Source organism: Oncorhynchus nerka, linkage group LG9b (genome assembly GCF_034236695.1).
Source record: "Oncorhynchus nerka isolate Pitt River linkage group LG9b, Oner_Uvic_2.0, whole genome shotgun sequence".
Lineage (NCBI taxonomy): Eukaryota > Metazoa > Chordata > Actinopteri > Salmoniformes > Salmonidae > Oncorhynchus > Oncorhynchus nerka.
Window position 1 is genome coordinate 47,970,155 of NC_088424.1, and position 22,055 is coordinate 47,992,209.

The 22,055-nt window shown below is 41.9% G+C and overlaps 1 protein-coding gene and 1 long non-coding RNA gene across 6 annotated transcripts in view; both read right to left on the minus strand.

The window, feature by feature from the left end:
• Positions 1–305: 305 nt before the first annotated feature.
• On the minus strand, positions 306–3,190 carry LOC115126348 (uncharacterized). The gene is made up of 2 exons (XR_010461837.1): positions 1,401–3,190; positions 306–1,238 (listed from the first exon to the last, which is right to left on the minus strand). It is a non-coding gene; the product is annotated as an uncharacterized LOC115126348 (long non-coding RNA).
• A 269-nt stretch (positions 3,191–3,459) lies between these two features.
• LOC115122375 (rho GTPase-activating protein 29-like) overlaps positions 3,460–22,055 on the minus strand; it is a 121,593-nt gene continuing 102,997 nt past the window's right edge. For 4 of the 5 annotated variants that reach the window (XM_065013792.1, XM_065013796.1, XM_065013795.1 and 1 more), the window contains 8 exons: positions 17,921–18,109; positions 16,078–16,215; positions 15,592–15,923; positions 14,885–15,017; positions 7,285–7,464; positions 6,234–6,449; positions 5,898–6,053; positions 3,460–5,733 (listed from right to left, as the gene is read on the minus strand). In XM_065013792.1, coding sequence (XP_064869864.1) covers positions 4,417–5,733; positions 5,898–6,053; positions 6,234–6,449; positions 7,285–7,464; positions 14,885–15,017; positions 15,592–15,923; positions 16,078–16,215; positions 17,921–18,109 — 2,661 coding nt within the window. In that variant the 3' untranslated portion in view covers positions 3,460–4,416. The remainder of the gene's footprint in view (positions 5,734–5,897; positions 6,054–6,233; positions 6,450–7,284; positions 7,465–14,884; positions 15,018–15,591; positions 15,924–16,077; positions 16,216–17,920; positions 18,110–22,055) is intronic. The other variant, XM_065013793.1, reaches the window with a different exon arrangement.

The window sequence follows — 22,055 nt, forward strand, 5'->3', positions numbered from 1 at the left end:
CTAAACTGAATTGAGAGGTTCTGTTGAGTCATGTAAGACTTTGGAAAGGGCAGGTGACAAAAGTAATTAGGCTTTAGGAGGGTGATAAGGGCTTAACGGGCAGAATATAATCACCTGTATGGTGGAACGTGCTCTATGGCAAAGGGTTACAATATATATATATAACTGGTACTGTATATATATATATATATAACTGGTACTGTATATATATATATAACTGGTACTGTATATATTCATGTATTGAACATGAGTTATTTGGACATTTGCTATTTTGCTAATAACAAAATAAATGTCAACACTCAAACTGTCAACTATACTTTCATTTAATGCAAGACATTTTTTGCATTTGGTCTTTTTTTGTAGTTACAAACAATTTACTGAAACAAAACCTTGCAGTTTATATGTCACATATATAAAAATAAAAAAAACAGATATAGATACATACGATTTAGATTATTATAATCTGAACAGGAATATGGGTGAATTATTATTATTATTATATATATTTTTTTTAAATGTTGAAACTTTTTATTTTGTCTCACTTTATAAAATGCTTCCATCTCTTCTCTGTGGAATGTATTGCGGTGACATACATGTTTGAAAAAACATAAAAACATTGGACCTGAATGAAGTAAGTGCTTAATTAATGTAGCCAGAATCAAATCACATGACATACAATACAGGAACAAAGTAGAACATTTCATGTACTGTGTAAATGGACAAGGAAAAAACGAATATATAATACAGGTATTTAACTCCCAACAAAACAAATAAAATGCTTCTCTGTAACATTACGACAAGGACTTGATGCTATGATATATTTGTTGAAGGGTAACTTCATTCCAGCTCAATTTTGGAACTCCCAAAAATGTTCCAATTTATGATGACATGGCAGTATTGGCAGATAGAATCTATTGATGACATGGCAGTATTGGCAGATAGAATCTATTGATGGCAGGTAGAATCTATTGATGACAGGTAGAATCTATTGATGACAGGTAGAATCTATTGATGACATGGCAGTATTGGCAGATAGAATCTATTGATGGCAGGTAGAATCTATTGATGACAGGTAGAATCTATTGATGACAGGTAGAATCTATTGATGACATGGCAGTATTGGCAGATAGAATCTATTGATGGCAGGTAGAATCTATTGATGACAGGTAGAATCTATTGATGGCAGATAGAATCTATTGATGACATGGCAGTAATGGCAGGTAGAATCTATTGATGACCTGGCAGTAATGGCAGGTAGAATCTATTGATGGCAGGTAGATTATATTGATGACAGGTAGAATCTATTGATGACAGGTAGATTCTATTGATGACATGGCAGTATTGGCAGATATAATCTATTGATGGCAGGTAGAATCTATTGATGAGATGGCAGTAATGGCAGGTAGAATCTATTGATGACATGGCAGTATTGGCAGGTAGAACCTATTGATGACATGGCAGTAATGGCAGGTAGAATCTATTGATGACAGGTAGAATCTATTGATGACATGGCAGTATTGGCAGGTAGAACCTATTGATGACATGGCAGTAATGGCAGGTAGAATCTATTGATGGCAGGTAGAATCTATTGATGACCTGGCAGTATTGGCAGATAGAATCTATTGATGGCAGGTAGAATCTATTGATGACATGGCAGTAATGGCAGGTACAATCTATTGATGACCTGGCAGTAATGACAGGCAGAATCTATTGATGACCTGGCAGTAATGACAGGTAGAATCTATTGATGACATGGCAGTAATGGCAGGTAGAATCTATTGATGACATGGCAGTAATGGCAGGTAGAATCTATTGATGACATGGCAGTAATGGCAGGTAGAATCTATTGATGACCTGGCAGTAATGGCAGGTAGAATCTATTGATGACCTGGCAGTAATGGCAGGTAGAATCTATTGATGGCAGGTAGATTCTATTGATGACATGGCAGTATTGGCAGGTAGAATCTATTGATGACCTGGCAGTAATGGCAGGTAGAATCTATTGATGGCAGGTAGATTCTATTGATGACATGGCAGTATTGGCAGATAGAATCTATTGATGGCAGGTAGAACATATTGATGACATGGCAGTATTGGCAGGTAGAATATATTGATGACATGGCAGTAATGACAGGTAGAACCTATTGATGACATGGCAGTAATGACAGGTAGAACATATTGATGACATGGCAGTAATGGCAGGTAGAATCTATTGATGACATGGCAGTAATGGCAGGTAGAATCTATTGATGACATGGCAGTAATGGCAGGTAGAATCTATTGATGGCAGGTAGAACCTATTGATGACATGGCAGTAATGGCAGGTAGAATCTATTGATGACATGGCAGTAATGGCAGGTAGAATCTATTGATGGCAGGTAGAATCTATTGATGACATGGCAGTATTGGCAGGTAGAATCTATTGATGACATGGCAGTAATGACAGGTAGAATCTATTGATGACATGGCAGTATTGGCAGGTAGAACCTATAGATGACATGGCAGTAATGGCAGGTAGAATCTATTGATGACAGGTAGAATCTATTGATGGCAGGTAGAATCTATTGATGACATGGCAGTAATGACAGGTACAATCTATTGATGACATGGCAGTAATGGCAGGTAAAATCTATTGATGACATGGCAGTAATGGCAGGTAGAACCTATTTGTAACAAAAACAGGCAGTATTGACCAGGACATCAGATGTAACAGGTAGTATTGACCAGGACATCAGATGTAACAGGTAGTATTGACCAGGACATCAGATGTAACAGGTAGTATTGACCAGGACATCAGATGTAACAGGTAGTATTGACCAGGACATCAGATGTAACAGGTAGTATTGACCAGGACATCATATTTAACAGGTAGTATTAACCAGGACATCAGACAGTAACTTATACACAATTCAATTAATTGCAGATAGTGGGTTTCTGGATAGCGGTTTGAGAAGTGCATTTTATTTGCATAGCAGCAAATAAATGGATGGAGCTGACACTCACACACAGAAATGGAAATCAGATGTAACAGTTCAGTGTTGACCAGGACATCACACAGCTACACGTGAAAATGAACCTTTGATATAAAAGTTTGTCCTCTGTTATCTGGAAATCCTGTATCTGCAATAGATTGAATAGCAGCCTAAATGCTTGTTCCAAATGTCTAGGGAGCGACCGGTCACAGATCATGTCTAGGAGCATAATGTCATAGTATTACAGGTTCATCTATTGAGGTCTTAGGAGCGACCGTTCATGTCTGGGACCGTTCATGTCTAGGGGAGCGACCGTTCATGTCTAGGGAGCGACTGGAAGATCAGATGTCAGTTCAGGGAGCGACCAGTTCAACAGCTATTGAAAATGCGACCGTTCATGACCTCTGTTATCAAATTCCTGTATCTGGCAGGGAGCAATCGTTCATGTCTAGGGAATGACCGGTTCATGTCTAGGGATGACCTGTTCATGTCTAGGGAGCGACCGTTCATGTCTAGGGAGCGACCGTTCATGTCTAGGGAGCGACCGTTCATGTCTAGGGAGCGACCGTTCATGTCTAGGGAGCGACCGTTCATGTCTAGGGAGCGACCGTTCATGTCTAGGGAGCGACCGTTCATGTCTAGGGAGCGACCGTTCATGTCTAGGGAGCGACCGTTCATGTCTAGGGAGCGACCGTTCATGTCTAGGGAGCGACCGTTCATGTCTAGGGAGCGACCGGTCACAGATCATGCTTCTGTTTGTAAGGACTGTAAACATAGAATATATTAAACACGTGTAATGTAACACTTTCAGTGGGTTCCTTTCACACATCTTGTCTTGGCGTCAATATAATAGTACTGTTCCCCCCAATATATAATATGGTACAGAGATACACCGTAACAACATATTTACACACACACACTGTACACACACACACTGTACACACACACACACACTGTACACATTGTACACACACACACTGTACACACACACACACTGTACACACACACACACTGTACACACACACACTGTACACTGTACACACACTGTACACTGTACACTGTACACACTGTACACACTGTACACACACACACTGTACACACACACTGTACACACACACACTGTACACTGTACACACACTGTACACACTGTGTACACACACTGTACACACTGTACACACTGTACACACACACTGTACACACTGTACACACACACACACACAGACAAAATATATCTGGCTTCAAAGGTAGACAGCAATATGACATCATCATACACAGTGGGGACAACTTCCTGCTTACAGACATCAACGTTCTCCCAACAGTTCCACCATTGGTTCTTCCCAAGTGATGCCCTCCCTATTCTTAAAGACATACCAGTAGTCTTGGCCAATGGTGTGGCCCTGTCTGTGTGTGATGATATCAGACTACTGAAGTCTACTTTTACGGTTCAGACAAAATGGGCCTCTCTGTGTTCTAACTCCTGCAGGCGAGCGCCGGGTCTGGGCCGGGGTCTCAGTCTTTGTTGCAGCGGGACGACCTCGGGCGGGCTGGGGTCCTCTGGGCTGCTGGGGGGAGGGGACTGGCGGGGGGAAAGGTCAGCGGAGGTCGTGACCTCGGGGTCAACACTAACAGAGCTGTCCACAGAGTCCTGTAGGGTGTGTGTGGGGAGGTGTGAGGTTTGAAGGATGTAGGTGGCAGTAGGGGATGGGGTGGTGGTGGTGGTAACCATAGGAGAAGAGAAGAAAGTCATGCTGGAGGATTGGGAGGAAGAGAGGGGGAGAGGAGCAGTGACAGTAGGGGAGGTTGGGAAGGTTTTAACAGTAGGGGAGGTTGGTGAGAAGGTTTTAACAGTAGGAGAAGTCTGGGAAGAGGCTTTAACAGTAGGAGAAGTCTGGAAAGAGGTTTTAACAGTAGGAGAAGTCTGGGAAGAGGCTTTAACAGTAGGAGAAGTCTGGGAAGAGGCTTTAACAGTAGGAGAAGTCTGGGAAGAGGCTTTAACAGTAGGAGAAGTCTGGGAAGAGGCTTTAACAGTAGGAGAAGTCTGGGAAGAGGTTTTAACAGTAGGAGAAGTCTGGGAAGAGGCTTTAACAGTAGGAGAAGTCTGGGAAGAGGCTTTAACAGTAGGATAAGTCTGGGAAGAGGCTTTAACAGTAGGAAAAGTTGGGGACATTTTGGTGAGGCTAGTGGTCCCAGAGGTACTTAATGATGGCCAGCCTCTGGCGCCTGAATAACCAGACGGCTTATAGAAGGTTCCGGGTGGAGGCTGCAGAATCCTTGGTTGTCTGAACTTTATGGGGGAGTTGGTAGATGTTCTGGTCTCCCCACCACCTCCAGCAGCAGGCCTGTCCTTAGTCTCCTCTCTGTCTCTTGTGGACGCCTGGCCAGCCTTCAGCGACACTGTGTATGGGTTGTTGGGGAATATAGTGCTGAAACTACTACTGGATGGGAGAGCAGAGCTGGTTGGCCCAGACACGGACATTTGTGTCGGCATCGTCAGCTGTTTCCCCGGTTTTGGGCCAGGGTTAGTACCGGCCGGCGGTAAGTTAGCCATGATCATGGCGGTGCGTGGCGTGACGTCGTAGTGTTTGTACTTCCTGTCCCAGGGCCTCCGCTGCACGGCCTGCTGGGTGTCGATGTAATAGGTACTGACCCTTGACCCCCCACCAATCCGAGGCTTCTCCGGCTCGGCTGACTCCACGATGGTGTTAGCGGTGGGATCTAACGTGATGGCAGCGTTGTTGTTACGGCTGTTTCTGTCGAGCACCTGAGAGATGAGATGACTATATTTAATCCCCATGAAGGTTCCTCATCCTTACAGCCATAGTTAAAAAAACAAAAAAACAATAGTACACAACATTAAAAAACAATCACAAGACAATTACAATATGTACAATGAATACAACAGCAGTTAAAGTGATGGGTGGTGACCTGTGAGGGTGTGGGGAGGGGCAAGCGCTCCAGGGGCATGCTGATTGGTCGAGACAGGATTCTAGCGCGCTGGGGCCGGAGCTGGACCTTCGGGGCCGTAGCAGAGGAGGAGAGGTTGAGGCTGGGACGGCCAAACACCAGGGTAGATCTCTGGACCTACGGGACAAAAGAAAATGTGTTGTGTTGTGTTGCCAACTCCTAACTCTGACACTTTAGCATTGATGTTGAACCTGAAAAGTACATTTATGTGCATTGTCCTTGTTAAAATACATTTCATAACTAAATTAATCACTCTCTCACTATTTCACTCTCTCACTCAGAAACAAACCAACTAACCGAGGCAGAGCCAGCAGCAGAGGAGGAGGAGGAGCCAGCAGCAGAGGAGGAGGAGCCAGCAGCAGAGGAGGAGGAGCCAGCAGCAGAGGAGGAGGAGCCGGCTGTTAACTCTCTCCTGTCTGGTCCTGTCCTGTCTGTCTTCACCTCTCTCACATCATCCAGGGTTTGAGAGGACTGGATGACTGACGAGTGCCTCTTGTCGACTTTGGCACTCTGCTTGGAGACGGTTAGGACCATCACAGAACGACCACAAAGATAAACAGTCAATTGATTCTAACCAAGGTGGCCAATCTTTACATACAACCTCATACACCATCATACACCATCATACAACCTCATACACCCTCATACAACCTCATACAACCTCATACACCCTCATACAACCTCATACACCCTCATACAACCTCATGCAACCTCATGCAACCTCATGCACCCTCATACAACCTCATACACCCTCATACAACCTCATACAACCTCATACAACATCATGCAACCTCATGCACCCTCATGCAACCTCATGCACCCTCATGCAACCTCATGCAACCTCATGCAACCTCATGCAACCTCATACAACCTCATACAACCTCATACACCCTCATACACCCTCATACAACCTCATACAACCTCATACAACCTCATACAACTTCATACACCCTCATACAACCTCATACAACCTCATACACCCTCATACAACCTCATACAACCTCATACACCCTCATACAACCTCATACAACATCATACAACCTCATACACCCTCATACAACCTCATACACCCTCATACAACCTCATACACCCTCAAACAACCTCATACAACCTCATACAACCTCATACACCCTCAAACAACCTCATACACCCTCATACACCCTCATACAACCTCATACAACCTCATACAACCTCAAACAACCGCCACCTATGCTTTGATTGGTATAATAAAAAGTTCTGATCCTAATGAACCCTTATCCCTCCCCCCAACTGCTCCTGAGACTTCAGAGTTCACCTCCTCCCTTTGCATAAACGGTCAAATCATTAAAAGACACTTGGACCTCCTCACCTCCTTCATGTCGAGCAGGGAGGTGGAGTGGCGGCTGAGTCTCTGCTCCTTCTCCTGAGGGGTGAGTCGGGGGGAGGACTGGCCCACCGTGGAGGAGGTGGTGGTGGGGGGGTAGGAAGAGGGGCTGGACAAGTCAAAGATCACCTGGAAGTGACGTACCAGCAGCTCCACCATCAGAGCCTGGGAGTGACAACAGTCAATAAAGGGGACAAAACAAACGTTTAGAATTTAGATGTTTTCAAGTTCTTTCACAGGCAACACTGTTAAAAAAACATAAGGTGGTAGTCTACAGGTATATATATATATACCTGGTAGGGTTAGTATAGAGGTACATATACCTGGTAGGGTTAGTATAGAGGTATATATACCTGGTAGAGTTAGGGGTAGTATACAGGTACATATACCTGGTAGGGTTAGTATAGAGGTACATATACCTGGTAGAGTTAGTATAGAGGTACATATACCTGGTAGGGTTAGTATAGAGGTATATATATCTGGTAGGGTTAGTATACAGGTATATATACCTGGTAGAGTTAGGGGTAGTATACAGGTATATACCTGGTAGGGTTAGTATACAGGTACATATACCTGGTAGGGTTAGTATAGAGGTACATATACCTGGTAGGGTTAGTATACAGGTACATATACCTGGTAGGGTTAGTATAGAGGTATATATACCTGGTAGGGTTAGAATACAGGTACATATACCTGGTAGGGTTAGTATACAGGTACATATACCTGGTAGGGTTAGTATAGAGGTATATATACCTGGTAGGGTTAGTATAGAGGTACATATACCTGGTAGGGTTAGTATAGAGGTATATATACCTGGTAGGGTTAGTATAGAGGTATATATACCTGGTAGGGTTAGTATACAGGTACATATACCTGGTAGGGTTAGTATAGAGGTATATATACCTGGTAGGGTTAGTATACAGGTACATATACCTGGTAGGGTTAGTATACAGGTATATATACCTGGTAGAGTTAGGGGTAGTATACAGGTACATATACCTGGTAGGGTTAGTATAGAGGTACATATACCTGGTAGAGTTAGTATAGAGGTACATATACCTAGTAGGGTTAGTATAGAGGTATATATATCTGGTAGGGTTAGTATACAGGTATATATACCTGGTAGAGTTAGGGGTAGTATACAGGTATATACCTGGTAGGGTTAGTATACAGGTACATATACCTGGTAGGGTTAGTATAGAGGTATATATACCTGGTAGGGTTAGTATACAGGTACATATACCTGGTAGGATTAGTATAGAGGTATATATACCTGGTATGGTTAGTATACAGGTATATATACCTGGTAGGGTTGGTATAGAGGTACATATACCTGGTAGGGTTAGTATACAGGTATATATACCTGGTAGAGTTAGGGGTAGTATACAGGTACATATACCTGGTAGGGTTAGTATAGAGGTACATATACCTGGTAGAGTTAGTATACAGGTATATATACCTGGTAGGGTTAGTATACAGGTATATATACCTGGTAGAGTTAGGGGTAGTATACAGGTACATATACCTGGTAGGGTTAGTATAGAGGTACATATACCTGGTAGAGTTAGTATACAGGTACATATACCTGGTAGGGTTAGGGGTAGTATAGAGGTACATATACCTGGTAGAGTTAGGGGTAGTATACAGGTACATAAACCTGGTAGGGTTAGTATAGAGGTACATATACCTGGTAGGGTTAGTATACAGGTATATATACCTGGTAGAGTTAGTATACAGGAATATATACCTGGTAGAGTTAGGGGTAGTATACAGGTACATATACCTGGTAGGGTTAGTATAGAGGTACATATACCTGGTAGGGTTAGTATAGAGGTATATATACCTGGTAGGGTTAGTATACAGGTATATATACCTGGTAGAGTTAGTATACAAATAATACCTGGTAGAGTTATAGTATACAGGTACATATACCTGGTAGGGTTAGTATAGAGGACAATTACATATACCTGGTAGGGTTAGTATAGAGCACATATACCTGGTAGAGTTAGTATACAGGTATATATACCTGGTAGGGTTAGTATACAGGTATATATACCTGGTAGAGTTAGTATACAGGTATATATACCTGGTAGAGTTAGGGATAGTATACAGGTATATATACCTGGTAGAGTTAGGGGTAGTCTACAGGTACATATACCTGGTAGGGTTAGGGGTAGTCTACAGGTACATATACCTGGTAAGAGTTAGGGGTAGTATACAGGTATATATACCTGGTAGAGTTAGGGGTAGTATACAGGTATATATACCTGGTAGTGTTAGTATAGAGGTACATATACCTGGTAGGGTTAGTATACAGGTACATATACCTGGTAGGGTTAGTATACAGGTATATATACCTGGTAGGGTTAGTATACAGGTACATATACCTGGTAGGGTTAGGGGTAGTATACAGGTATATATACCTGGTAGGGTTAGGGGTAGTATACAGGTACATATACCTGGTAGGGTTAGTATAGAGGTACATATACCTGGTAGGGTTAGTATACAGGTATATATACCTGGTAGAGTTAGTATACAGGAATATATACCTGGTAGAGTTAGGGGTAGTATACAGGTACATATACCTGGTAGGGTTAGTATAGAGGTATATATACCTGGTAGGGTTAGTATACAGGTATATATACCTGGTAGAGTTAGTATACAGGTATATATACCTGGTAGAGTTAGGGGTAGTATACAGGTACATATACCTGGTAGGGTTAGTATAGAGGTATATATACCTGGTAGGGTTAGTATAGAGGTACATATACCTGGTAGAGTTAGTATATAGGTATATATACCTGGTAGGGTTAGTATACAGGTATATATACCTGGTAGAGTTAGTATACAGGTATATATACCTGGTAGAGTTAGGGGTAGTATACAGGTATATATACCTGGTAGAGTTAGGGGTAGTCTACAGGTACATATACCTGGTAGGGTTAGGGGTAGTCTACAGGTACATATACCTGGTAGAGTTAGGGGTAGTATACAGGTATATATACCTGGTAGAGTTAGGGTAGTAACAGGTATATATATCTGGTAGTGTTAGTATAGAGGTACATATACCTGGTAGGGTTAGTATACCCTCATATACCTGGTAGGGTTAGTATACAGGTATATATACCTGGTAGGGTTAGTATACAGGTACATATACCTGGTAGGGTTAGGGGTAGTATACAGGTATATATACCTGGTAGGGTTAGGGGTAGTATACAGGTACATATACCTGGCAGGGTTAGTATAGAGGTACATATACCTGGTAGAGTTAGTATAGAGGTACATATACCTGGTAGGGTTAGTATAGAGGTACATATACCTGGTAGGGGTAGTATACAGTTACATATACCTGGTAGGGTTAGGGGTAGTCTACAGGTATATATACCTGGTATAGTTAGGGGTAGTCTACAGGTACATATACCTGGTAGGGTTAGGGGTAGTATACAGGTATATATACCTGGTAGGGTTAGTAACCTACATATACCTGGTAGGGTTAGTATAGAGGTACATATACCTGGTACAGTATACAGGTACATATACCTGGTAGGGTTAGTATAGAGGTATATATACCTGGTAGGATTAGTATAGAGGTACATATACCTGGTAGGGTTAGTATAGAGGTATATATACCTGGTAGGGGTAGTATACAGGTACATATACCTGGTAGGGTTAGTATAGAGGTACATATACCTGGTAGAGTTAGTATACAGGTATATATACCTGGTAGGGTTAGTATACAGGTATATATACCTGGTAGAGTTAGTGTAGAGGTACATATACATGGTAGGGTTAGTATAGAGGTACATATACCTGGTAGAGTTAGTATAGAGGTACATATACCTGGTAGAGTTAGTATACAGGTATATATACCTGGTAGAGTTAGGGGTAGTATACAGGTACATATACCTGGTAGGGTTAGTATAGAGGTATATATACCTGGTAGGGTTAGTATAGAGGGGCCTGGTAGGGGTAAAGATCAGGTACATATACCTGGTAGGGTTAGTATACAGGTACATATATCTGGTAGGGTTAGGGGTAGTATACAGGTATATATACCTGGTAGGGTTAGGGGTAGTATACAGGTACATATACCTGGTAGAGTTAGGGGTAGTATACAGGTATATATACCTGGTAGGGTTAGTATAGAGGTACATATACCTGGTAGAGTTAGTATAGAGGTACATATACCTGGTAGAGTTAGTATACAGGTATATATACCTGGTAGAGTTAGGGGTAGTATACAGGTACATATACCTGGTAGGGTTAGTATAGAGGTATATATACCTGGTAGGGTTAGTATAGAGGTATATATACCTGGTAGGGGTAGTATACAGGTACATATACCTGGTAGGGTTAGTATACAGGTACATATACCTGGTAGGGTTAGGGGTAGTATACAGGTATATATACCTGGTAGGGTTAGGGGTAGTATACAGGTACATATACCTGGTAGAGTTAGGTGTAGTCTACAGGTACATATACCTGGTAGGGTTAGGGGTAGTCTACAGGTACATATACCTGGTAGAGTTAGGGGTAGGATACAGGTATATATACCTGGTAGAGTTAGGGGTAGTATACAGGTATATATACCTGGTAGTGTTAGTATAGAGGTACATATACCTGGTAGGGTTAGTATACAGGTACATATACCTGGTAGGGTTAGTATACAGGTATATATACCTGGTAGGGTTAGTATACAGGTACATATACCTGGTAGGGTTAGGGGTAGTATACAGGTATATATACCTGGTAGGGTTAGGGGTAGTATACAGGTACATATACCTGGCAGGGTTAGTATAGAGGTACATATACCTGGTAGAGTTAGGATAGAGGTACATATACCTGGTAGGGTTAGTATAGAGGTACATATACCTGGTAGGGGTAGTATACAGTTACATATACCTGGTAGGGTTAGGGGTAGTCTACAGGTATATATACCTGGTATAGTTAGGGGTAGTCTACAGGTACATATACCTGGTAGGGTTAGTATAGAGGTACATATACCTGGTAGGGTTAGTATAGAGGTACATATACCTGGTAGGGTTAGTATACAGGTACATATACCTGGTAGGGTTAGTATAGAGGTATATATACCTGGTAGGGTTAGTATAGAGGTACATATACCTGGTAGGGTTAGTATAGAGGTATATATACCTGGTAGGGGTAGTATACAGGTACATATACCTGGTAGGGTTAGTATAGAGGTACATATACCTGGTAGAGTTAGTATACAGGTATATATACCTGGTAGGGTTAGTATACAGGTATATATACCTGGTAGAGTTAGGGGTAGTATACAGGTACATATACCTGGTAGGGTTAGTATAGAGGTACATATACCTGGTAGAGTTAGTGTAGAGGTACATATACATGGTAGGGTTAGTATAGAGGTACATATACCTGGTAGAGTTAGTATAGAGGTACATATACCTGGTAGGGTTAGGGGTAGTATACAGGTATATATACCTGGTAGGGTTAGGGGTAGTATACAGGTACATATACCTGGTAGGGTTAGTATAGAGGTACATATACCTGGTAGGGGTAGTATACAGGTACATATACCTGGTAGGGTTAGGGGTAGTCTACAGGTATATATACCTGGTAAAGTTAGGGGTAGTCTACAGGTACATATACCTGGTAGGGTTAGGGGTAGTATACAGGTATATATACCTGGTAGGGTTAGGGGTAGTATACAGGTATATATACCTGGTAGGGTTAGTATAGAGGTACATATACCTGGTAGGGTTAGTATACAGGTACATATACCTGGTAGGGTTAGTATAGAGGTATATATACCTGGTAGGGTTAGTGTAGAGGTACATACACCTGGTAGGGTTAGTATAGAGGTATATATACCTGGTAGGGGTAGTATACAGGTACATATACCTGGTAGGGTTAGTATACAGGTACATATACCTGGTAGAGTTAGTATACAGGTATATATACCTGGTAGGGTTAGTATACAGGTATATATACCTGGTAGAGTTAGGGGTAGTATACAGGTACATATACCTGGTAGGGTTAGTATAGAGGTACATATACCTGGTAGGGTTAGTATAGAGGTACATATACCTGGTAGAGTTAGTATAGAGGTACATATACCTGGTAGGGTTAGTATAGAGGTACATATACCTGGTAGAGTTAGGGGTAGTATACAGGTATATACCTGGTAGAGTTAGGGGTAGTATACAGGTACATATACCTGGTAGAGTTAGTATACAGGTATATATACCTGGTAGGGTTAGTATACAGGTATATATACCTGGTAGAGTTAGGGGTAGTATACAGGTACATATACCTGGTAGGGTTAGTATAGAGGTACATATACCTGGTAGGGTTAGTATACAGGTATATATACCTGGTAGAGTTAGGGGTAGTATACAGGTACATATACCTGGTAGGGTTAGGGGTAGTCTACAGGTACATATACCTGGTAGAGTTAGGGGTAGTATACAGGTATATATACCTGGTAGAGTTAGTATACAGGTATATATACCTGGTAGGGTTAGTATACAGGTATATATACCTGGTAGAGTTAGGGGTAGTATACAGGTACATATACCTGGTAGGGTTAGTATAGAGGTACATATACCTGGTAGGGTTAGTATAGAGGTACATATACCTGGTAGAGTTAGTATAGAGGTACATATACCTGGTAGGGTTAGTATAGAGGTACATATACCTGGTAGGGTTAGTATAGAGGTACATATACCTGGTAGAGTTAGTATAGAGGTACATATACCTCTTAGGGTTAGTATAGAGGTACATATACCTGGTAGAGTTAGTATACAGGTACATATACCTGGTAGGGTTAGGGGGTAGTATAGAGATACATATACCTGGTAGAGTTAGGGGTAGTATACAGGTACATATACCTGGTAGGGTTAGTATAGAGGTAAATATACCTGGTAGAGTTAGTATACAGGTATATACCTGGTAGGGTTAGGGGTAGTATACAGGTACATATACCTGGTAGGGTTAGGGGTAGTATACAGGTACATATACCTGGTAGAGTTAGGGGTAGTATACAGGTATATACCTGGTAGGGTTAGTATAGAGGTATATATACCTGGTAGGGTTAGTATACAGGTATATATACCTGGTAGGGTTAGGGGTAGTATACAGGCATATACCTGGTAGAGTTAGGGGTAGTATACAGGTATATATACCTGGTAGGGTTAGGGGTAGTCTACAGGTATATATACCTGGTAGGGTTAGGGGTAGTCTACAGGTATATATACATGGTAGGGTTAGGGATAGTATACAGGTACACATACCTGGTAGGGTTAGTATAGAGGTACATATACCTGGTAGAGTTAGTATACAGGTATATACCTGGTAGGGTTAGGGGTAGTATACAGGTACATATACCTGGTAGAGTTAGGGGTAGTATACAGGTATATACCTGGTAGGGTTATTATAGAGGTACATATACCTGGTAGGGTTAGTATAGAGGTACATATACCTGGTAGGGTTAACTAGAACTCACCTAGTAGGGTTAACAGGAACTCACCTGGTAGGGTTAACAGGAACTCACCTGGTAGGGTTAACAGGAACTCACCTGGTAGGGTTAACAGGAACTCACCTGGTAGGGGTAGTCGACCAGAGAAGACAGGGAGACCTCTGCGTCAGTCTGTCGGGGTTTGACCAGCGTAGGGCCAAAGATAATGCCCAGATTACTGGCTGTCATCTTGTTCTCCTCTGCCTGCTCCGTCACCCTAAGGGAAGAGATAAATAACATAAATAATGGGGGGGGTGGGGGTGGGAGGGAGGGGGTGAGGAAGAGGAAGAGGGGGTGGAGAGGGAGATGAGGGGTTGGGGTGTGTGAGATGGAGAGGGAGGTGAGGGGGAGGGGCTGAGGAAGAGGGGGGGAGAGGGATATGAGGTGAGGGGTGGGGTTTGTGAGGTGGAGAGGGAGAGGGAGGTGAGGGGGTGGGGTGTGTGAGGGGATGTGGAGAGGGAGGTGAGGGGTAGGGTGTGTGAGGGGATGTGGAGAGGGAGGTGAGGGGTAGGGTGTGTGAGGGGATGTGGAGAGGGAGGTGAGATGGTAGGGTGTGTGAGGGGATGTGGAGAGGGAGGTGAGGGGTAGGATGTGTGAGGGAATGTGGAGAGGGAGGTGAGGGGTAGGGTGTGTGAGGGGATGCGGAGAAGGAGGTGAGGGGTAGGGTGTGTGAGGGGGCAAGTGAGGGGTGGGGTGTGTGGGGGGGTGTGAGGAGGTGGAGAGGGAGGTGAGGGGTGGGGTGAGGGGGTGTGTGAGGGGGTGCCTGCATGTGCTTCCACCCATCTCTTTACCTATGTAGGTGTGCCGTGAGGAAGCGGAGGGTCCTGTAGTGTGCAGGAGGAAGCTGTCGTAACAGGTCTCTAATCTTAAAGATGACTCTGTTGAGTTTGATACTGGGCTGTTTGGGCAGCTCTCCTCCTCCAGGTTGGCTGGTCGTCAGGGGAGGCTGCTCTCCCTCTATCCCAGGCTGGGTGCCTCCTGGTCGGGGTTGTTCACCCCCTGGCCGCCCCTGTTCCTGGAGGACCCTGGCTATAGCCTTCTCTTCGATGATCACCCTCTGGCTCTCCTTGGCCAATCCGATGAAGTCATTATAGTAACGGTACAGGATCAACGGCTCTGGTAACTACAGAAGATATTCATCAATCAAGTAATCAATCAATATCTTTGGGAAATGTGTTGTACATTATTACATAAGAATGATCTAGCAGTGTAAAACAAGGATGCTCTTTATCACCATTTTAGTTGAGAAAAAAAACAGAAAGTGGACAGTGTCCCACCTGTCTCAAGTAGAGTTTGAGCACGTTGGCGATGTCGTGGGGTGAGAGGTCAGAGAGCTCTACCAGGTCTTTGCCGTTCTCAAACGCCTGACACAGCTTCTCCACACGAGACTTCGCCCCATTCACACGGTAGATTCCCTGGACAAACACACACACAATACACCAGATCACTAACATCAAAGCCCATTAGATTCAGTTATTGCACTAATGTATTGCACATTAGAGACTATGAGAATGGCTTTGGACTGAGACTATGAGAATGGCAAATCATTTAAATGGGAGTGTATCTGAACAAGTTAAATCTCTTTTTATAGTTATAGCACCACAATCACCCACATTCCATGAGTAATGCCTGTTAACAGTTCCATTGGAATCCACTGTCCCACAGCCCAGCCAGTCAATGTATAAACGTAATCTCTCCTGGAAAAAAGAGTGTCAACACAATATTTCCCCATACTACTAGCCTAGCATTTATTTTGGTACAACGGGGGTTAATATAAGCCTCACTGTGTGCCTATCTGACCTGTGCAACACGTTGCAGGTTTTTTGGGCCATGCATATAAACGTGACAAGACTTGACAGCTTCTATGAGGGAATTCATTTATCAGCATCGTTGTAATGGATATATCGAAATAAATCTCCAATAGAAAAGGTGAAAAAAAAAAAAAATGCACATAGTTTGTTGTCATTTCTCCTGCTTTCTCCTGCTTTGATGTTAGCCTTAGTTGGCTAGCTAGCAGAGGAGAAGTAAAGATGGCGATCCTTCATTCATATATTATTGACTTCACAAATCAGCTGGTTAGATGACGTTCTTGTTGACTATTTATAAATTATTAATTAATTAGTTATTTATTGAAGTTCTTGTCTTTTGTAATCATTGAACCTCTGCTAGCTAGCTAGCTAGCTAGCTACATGCTAACGATCTGTTTGGCATGGCAACATGAAATGAATAGAATGACTGGGTCAAAGCATCCTAAAATAATTAACGACCAGCCTGTTTGGTTAGCAACTTCAGAAAAAAACAACTGCCTGGACTATGTTGTCTGGTGGAAAGATGAAATAAAACAAATTGACTCTTTTCGTCGGGAGCTATCACACGATAAATCCCCGAGGTTCTCTTATTGCTTAAGTATAAAATAAGTAATACCAATACTTAGCTATATTGTATGCTCCAAAAAATAAATCTTAATATTTTATACATTTACTCAGATATTTGGTTTACTATTTTAGATCTGGGGCTCTTCGTAAGGTCAACGTCATCATGAACTTTACCAAGTACCAGGATAATTATTTTTGCCCAAAACCTGGTCGCCTCTGCCAGGAGGCTGAAACTTGGCCACAAGTGACTCTTCCAGCAAGACGATGACCCCAAGCACACATCAACATGCACAAAGAAACGGTTACTTGACCACAAAAATCAACATTTTACAATGACCATCTCAGTCTCTGGACTTGAACCCCATTAAAAACCTATGGTTTGAATTGAAGAGGCCAGTCAATAAGAACAGAGGAAGGATATCAAGGATCTGGAAAGATTCTGTATGGGGGAACGGTCTAAAATCCCTCCCAATGTGTTTTTTAACATTTTTTAAATGCTCAGTGTCGTTCTCCTCGCAAGGGGAGGGTACTGGTGTATTGAAAACAGGGAATCCAATCATTTCCAACCCCATCTCGCTCTCGAAGCGATTGTATTAGCATAGAATAATTAAATGTTTTTTGAGCGTACAATATAGCTCAGTATCTTTATCAAGGGTGCCAATAATTATAGTGGTGACTGTATATATACATGTCAGTTGTTATGGTTACACAGTATACCTTGGCTTTATAACAGTATGGGTTTTACCTTGAGGTTGAGCGCTCTGTTCTCGATCTCAGAGGTACACTTCCTGATGATGAAGGGAATCCCATCTGGGCTGTTCTTCGCTGCCTGGGTGAAGTCTATCCCAAACAGCTGTAGTCGTCCCTGCAGTTTCTTATGACCACACTGGATGGCCAGAGTCTCCAGACACTTCTTATGACAGGCCAGGGAGCACTGAGACAGACAGGGAGAGAAACACACTTAGATCGGAGGAGAGATATTAGCCTGGAGGAGAGATATTAGATTGGAGGATAGATATTAGACTGGAGGATAGATATTAGACTGGAGGAGAGATATTAGACTGGAGGATAGATATTAGATTGGAGGATAGATATTAGACTGGAGGAGAGATTTTAGACTGGAGGATAGATTTTAGACTGGAGGATAGATATTAGACTGGAGGAGAGATATTAGACTGGAGGATAGATATTAGATTGGAGGATAGATATTAGACTGGAGGAGAGATATTAGACTGGAGGATAGATATTAGATTGGAGGATAGATATTAGACTGGAGGATAGATATTAGATTGGAGGATAGATATTAGACTGGAGGATAGATATTAGATTGGAGGAGAGATATTAGACTGGAGGAGAGATATTAGACTGGAGGATAGATATTAGATTGGAGGATAGATATTAGACTGGAGGATAGATATTAGATTGGAGGATATATATTAGACTGGAGGATAGATATTAGATTGGAGGATAGATATTAGATTGGAGGAGAGATATTAGACTGGAGGATAGATATTAGACAGGAGGATAGATATTAGACTGGAGGATAGATATTAGACTGGAGGACTGGAGGATAGATATTAGACTGGAGGAAAGATATTAGACTGGAGGAGAGATATTAGACTGGAGGAGAGATATTAGACTGGATGATAGATATTAGACTGGAGGAGAGATATTAGACTGGAGGAGAGATATTAGACTGGAGGAGAGATATTAGACTGGAGGATAGATATTAGACTGGAGGATAGATATTAGACTGGAGGATAGATATTAGATCGGAGGAGAGATCTGAGATTGGAGGAGAGATATTAGACTGGAGGATAGATATTAGATTGGAGGAGAGATATTAGACTGGAGGATAGATATTAGACTGGAGGATAGATATTAGATTGGAGGAGAGATATTAGACTGGAGGAGAGATATTAGATTGGAGGATAGATATTAGATTGGAGGAGAGATATTAGACTGGAGGATAGATATTAGATTGGAGGATAGATATTAGACTGGAGGAGAGATATTAGACTGGAGGATAGATATTAGACTGGAGGAGAGATATTAGACTGGAGGAGAGATATTAGATTGGAGGAGAGATATTAGACTGGATGATAGATATTAGACTGGAGGATAGATATTAGACTGGAGGATAGATATTAGACTGGAGGATAGATCCTAGATTGGAGGATAGATATTAGACTGGAGGAGAGATATTAGACTGGAGGATAGATATTAGACTGGAGGAGAGATATTAGACTGGAGGACTGGAGGATAGATATTAGACTGGAGGATAGATATTAGACTGGAGGATAGATATTAGATCGGAGATGAGATCTGAGATTGGAGGAGAGATCTGAGATTGGAGGAGAGATATTAGACTGGAGGAGAGATATTAGACTGGAGGAGAGATATTAGATTGGAGGATAGATATTAGACTGGAGGAGAGATATTAGACTGGAGGATAGATATTAGATTGGAGGATAGATATTAGACTGGAGGAGAGATATTAGACTGGAGGATAGATATTAGATTGGAGGATAGATATTAGACTGGAGGATAGATATTAGATTGGAGGATAGATATTAGACTGGAGGATAGATATTAGATTGGAGGAGAGATATTAGACTGGAGGAGAGATATTAGACTGGAGGATAGATATTAGATTGGAGGATAGATATTAGACTGGAGGATAGATATTAGATTGGAGGATATATATTAGACTGGAGGATAGATATTAGATTGGAGGATAGATATTAGATTGGAGGAGAGATATTAGACTGGAGGATAGATATTAGACAGGAGGATAGATATTAGACTGGAGGATAGATATTAGACTGGAGGAGGATATTAGACTGGAGGATAGATATTAGACTGGAGGAGAGATATTAGACTGGAGGAGAGATATTAGACTGGAGATAGATATTAGACTGGATGATGGAGATATTAGACTGGAGGAGAGATATTAGACTGGAGGAGAGATATTAGACTGGAGGAGAGATATTAGACTGGAGGATAGATATTAGACTGGAGGATAGATATTAGACTGGAGGATAGATATTAGACTGGAGGAGAGATCTGATTAGATTGGAGGAGAGATATTAGACTGGAGGATAGATATTAGATGGAGGAGAGATATTAGACTGGAGGATAGATATTAGACTGGAGGATAGATATTAGATTGGAGGAGAGATATTAGACTGGAGGATAGATATTAGATGGAGGATAGATATTAGATTGGAGGAGAGATATTAGACTGGAGGATAGATATTAGATTGGAGGATAGATATTAGACTGGAGGAGATATTATTAGACTGGAGGATAGATATTAGACTGGAGGAGAGATATTAGACTGGAGGAGAGATATTAGATTGGAGGAGAGATATTAGACTGGATGATAGATATTAGACTGGAGGATAGATATTAGACTGGAGGATAGATATTAGACTGGAGGATAGATCCTAGATTGGAGGATAGATATTAGACTGGAGGAGAGATATTAGACTGGAGGATAGATATTAGACTGGAGGAGAGATATTAGACTGGAGGACTGGAGGATAGATATTAGACTGGAGGATAGATATTAGACTGGAGGATAGATATTAGATCGGAGATGAGATCTGAGATTGGAGGAGAGATCTGAGATTGGAGGAGAGATATTAGACTGGAGGAGAGATATTAGACTGGAGGAGAGATATTAGATTGGAGGATAGATATTAGACTGGAGGAGAGATATTAGACTGGAGGATAGATATTAGACTGGAGGAGAGATATTAGACTGGAGGATAGATCCTAGATTGGAGGATAGATATTAGATTGGAGGATAGATCCTAGATTGGAGGATAGATCCTAGATTGGAGGATAGATCCTAGATTGGAGGAGAGATATTAGATTGGAGGATAGATATTAGACTGGAGGATAGATATTAGACTGGAGGATAGATATTAGACTGGAGGATAGATATTAGATTGGAGGATAGATATTAGATATGGAGGATAGATATTAGATTGGAGGATAGATATTAGACTGGAGGAGAGATATTAGACTGGAGGATAGATATTAGACTGGAGGAGAGATATTAGACTGGAGGAGAGATATTAGACTGGAGGACTGGAGGAGAGATATTAGACTGGAGGAGAGATATTAGACTGGAGGATAGATATTAGATTGGAGGATAGATATTAGACTGGAGGAGAGATTTTAGACTGGAGGATAGATATTAGACTGGAGGATAGATATTAGATTGGAGGAGAGATATTAGACTGGAGGAGAGATATTAGACTGGAGGACTGGAGGAGAGATATTAGACTGGAGGAGAGATATTAGACTGGAGGATAGATATTAGACTGGAGGAGAGATATTAGACTGGAGGATAGATATTAGACTGGAGGATAGATATTAGACTGGAGGAGAGATATTAGACTGGAGGATAGATATTAGATTGGAGGATAGATATTAGACTGGAGGATAGATATTAGATTGGAGGAGAGATATTAGACTGGAGGATAGATATTAGATTGGAGGAGAGATATTAGACTGGAGGAGAGATATTAGACTGGAGGATAGATATTAGATTGGAGGATAGATATTAGATTGGAGGATATATATTAGACTGGAGGATAGATATTAGATTGGAGGATAGATATTAGATTGGAGGAGAGATATTAGACTGGAGGATAGATATTAGACAGGAGGATAGATATTAGACTGGAGGATAGATATTAGACAGGAGGATAGATATTAGACTGGAGGATAGATATTAGACTGGAGGACTGGAGGATAGATATTAGACTGGAGGAAAGATATTAGACTGGAGGAGAGATATTAGACTGGAGGAGAGATATTAGACTGGATGATAGATATTAGACTGGAGGAGAGATATTAGACTGGAG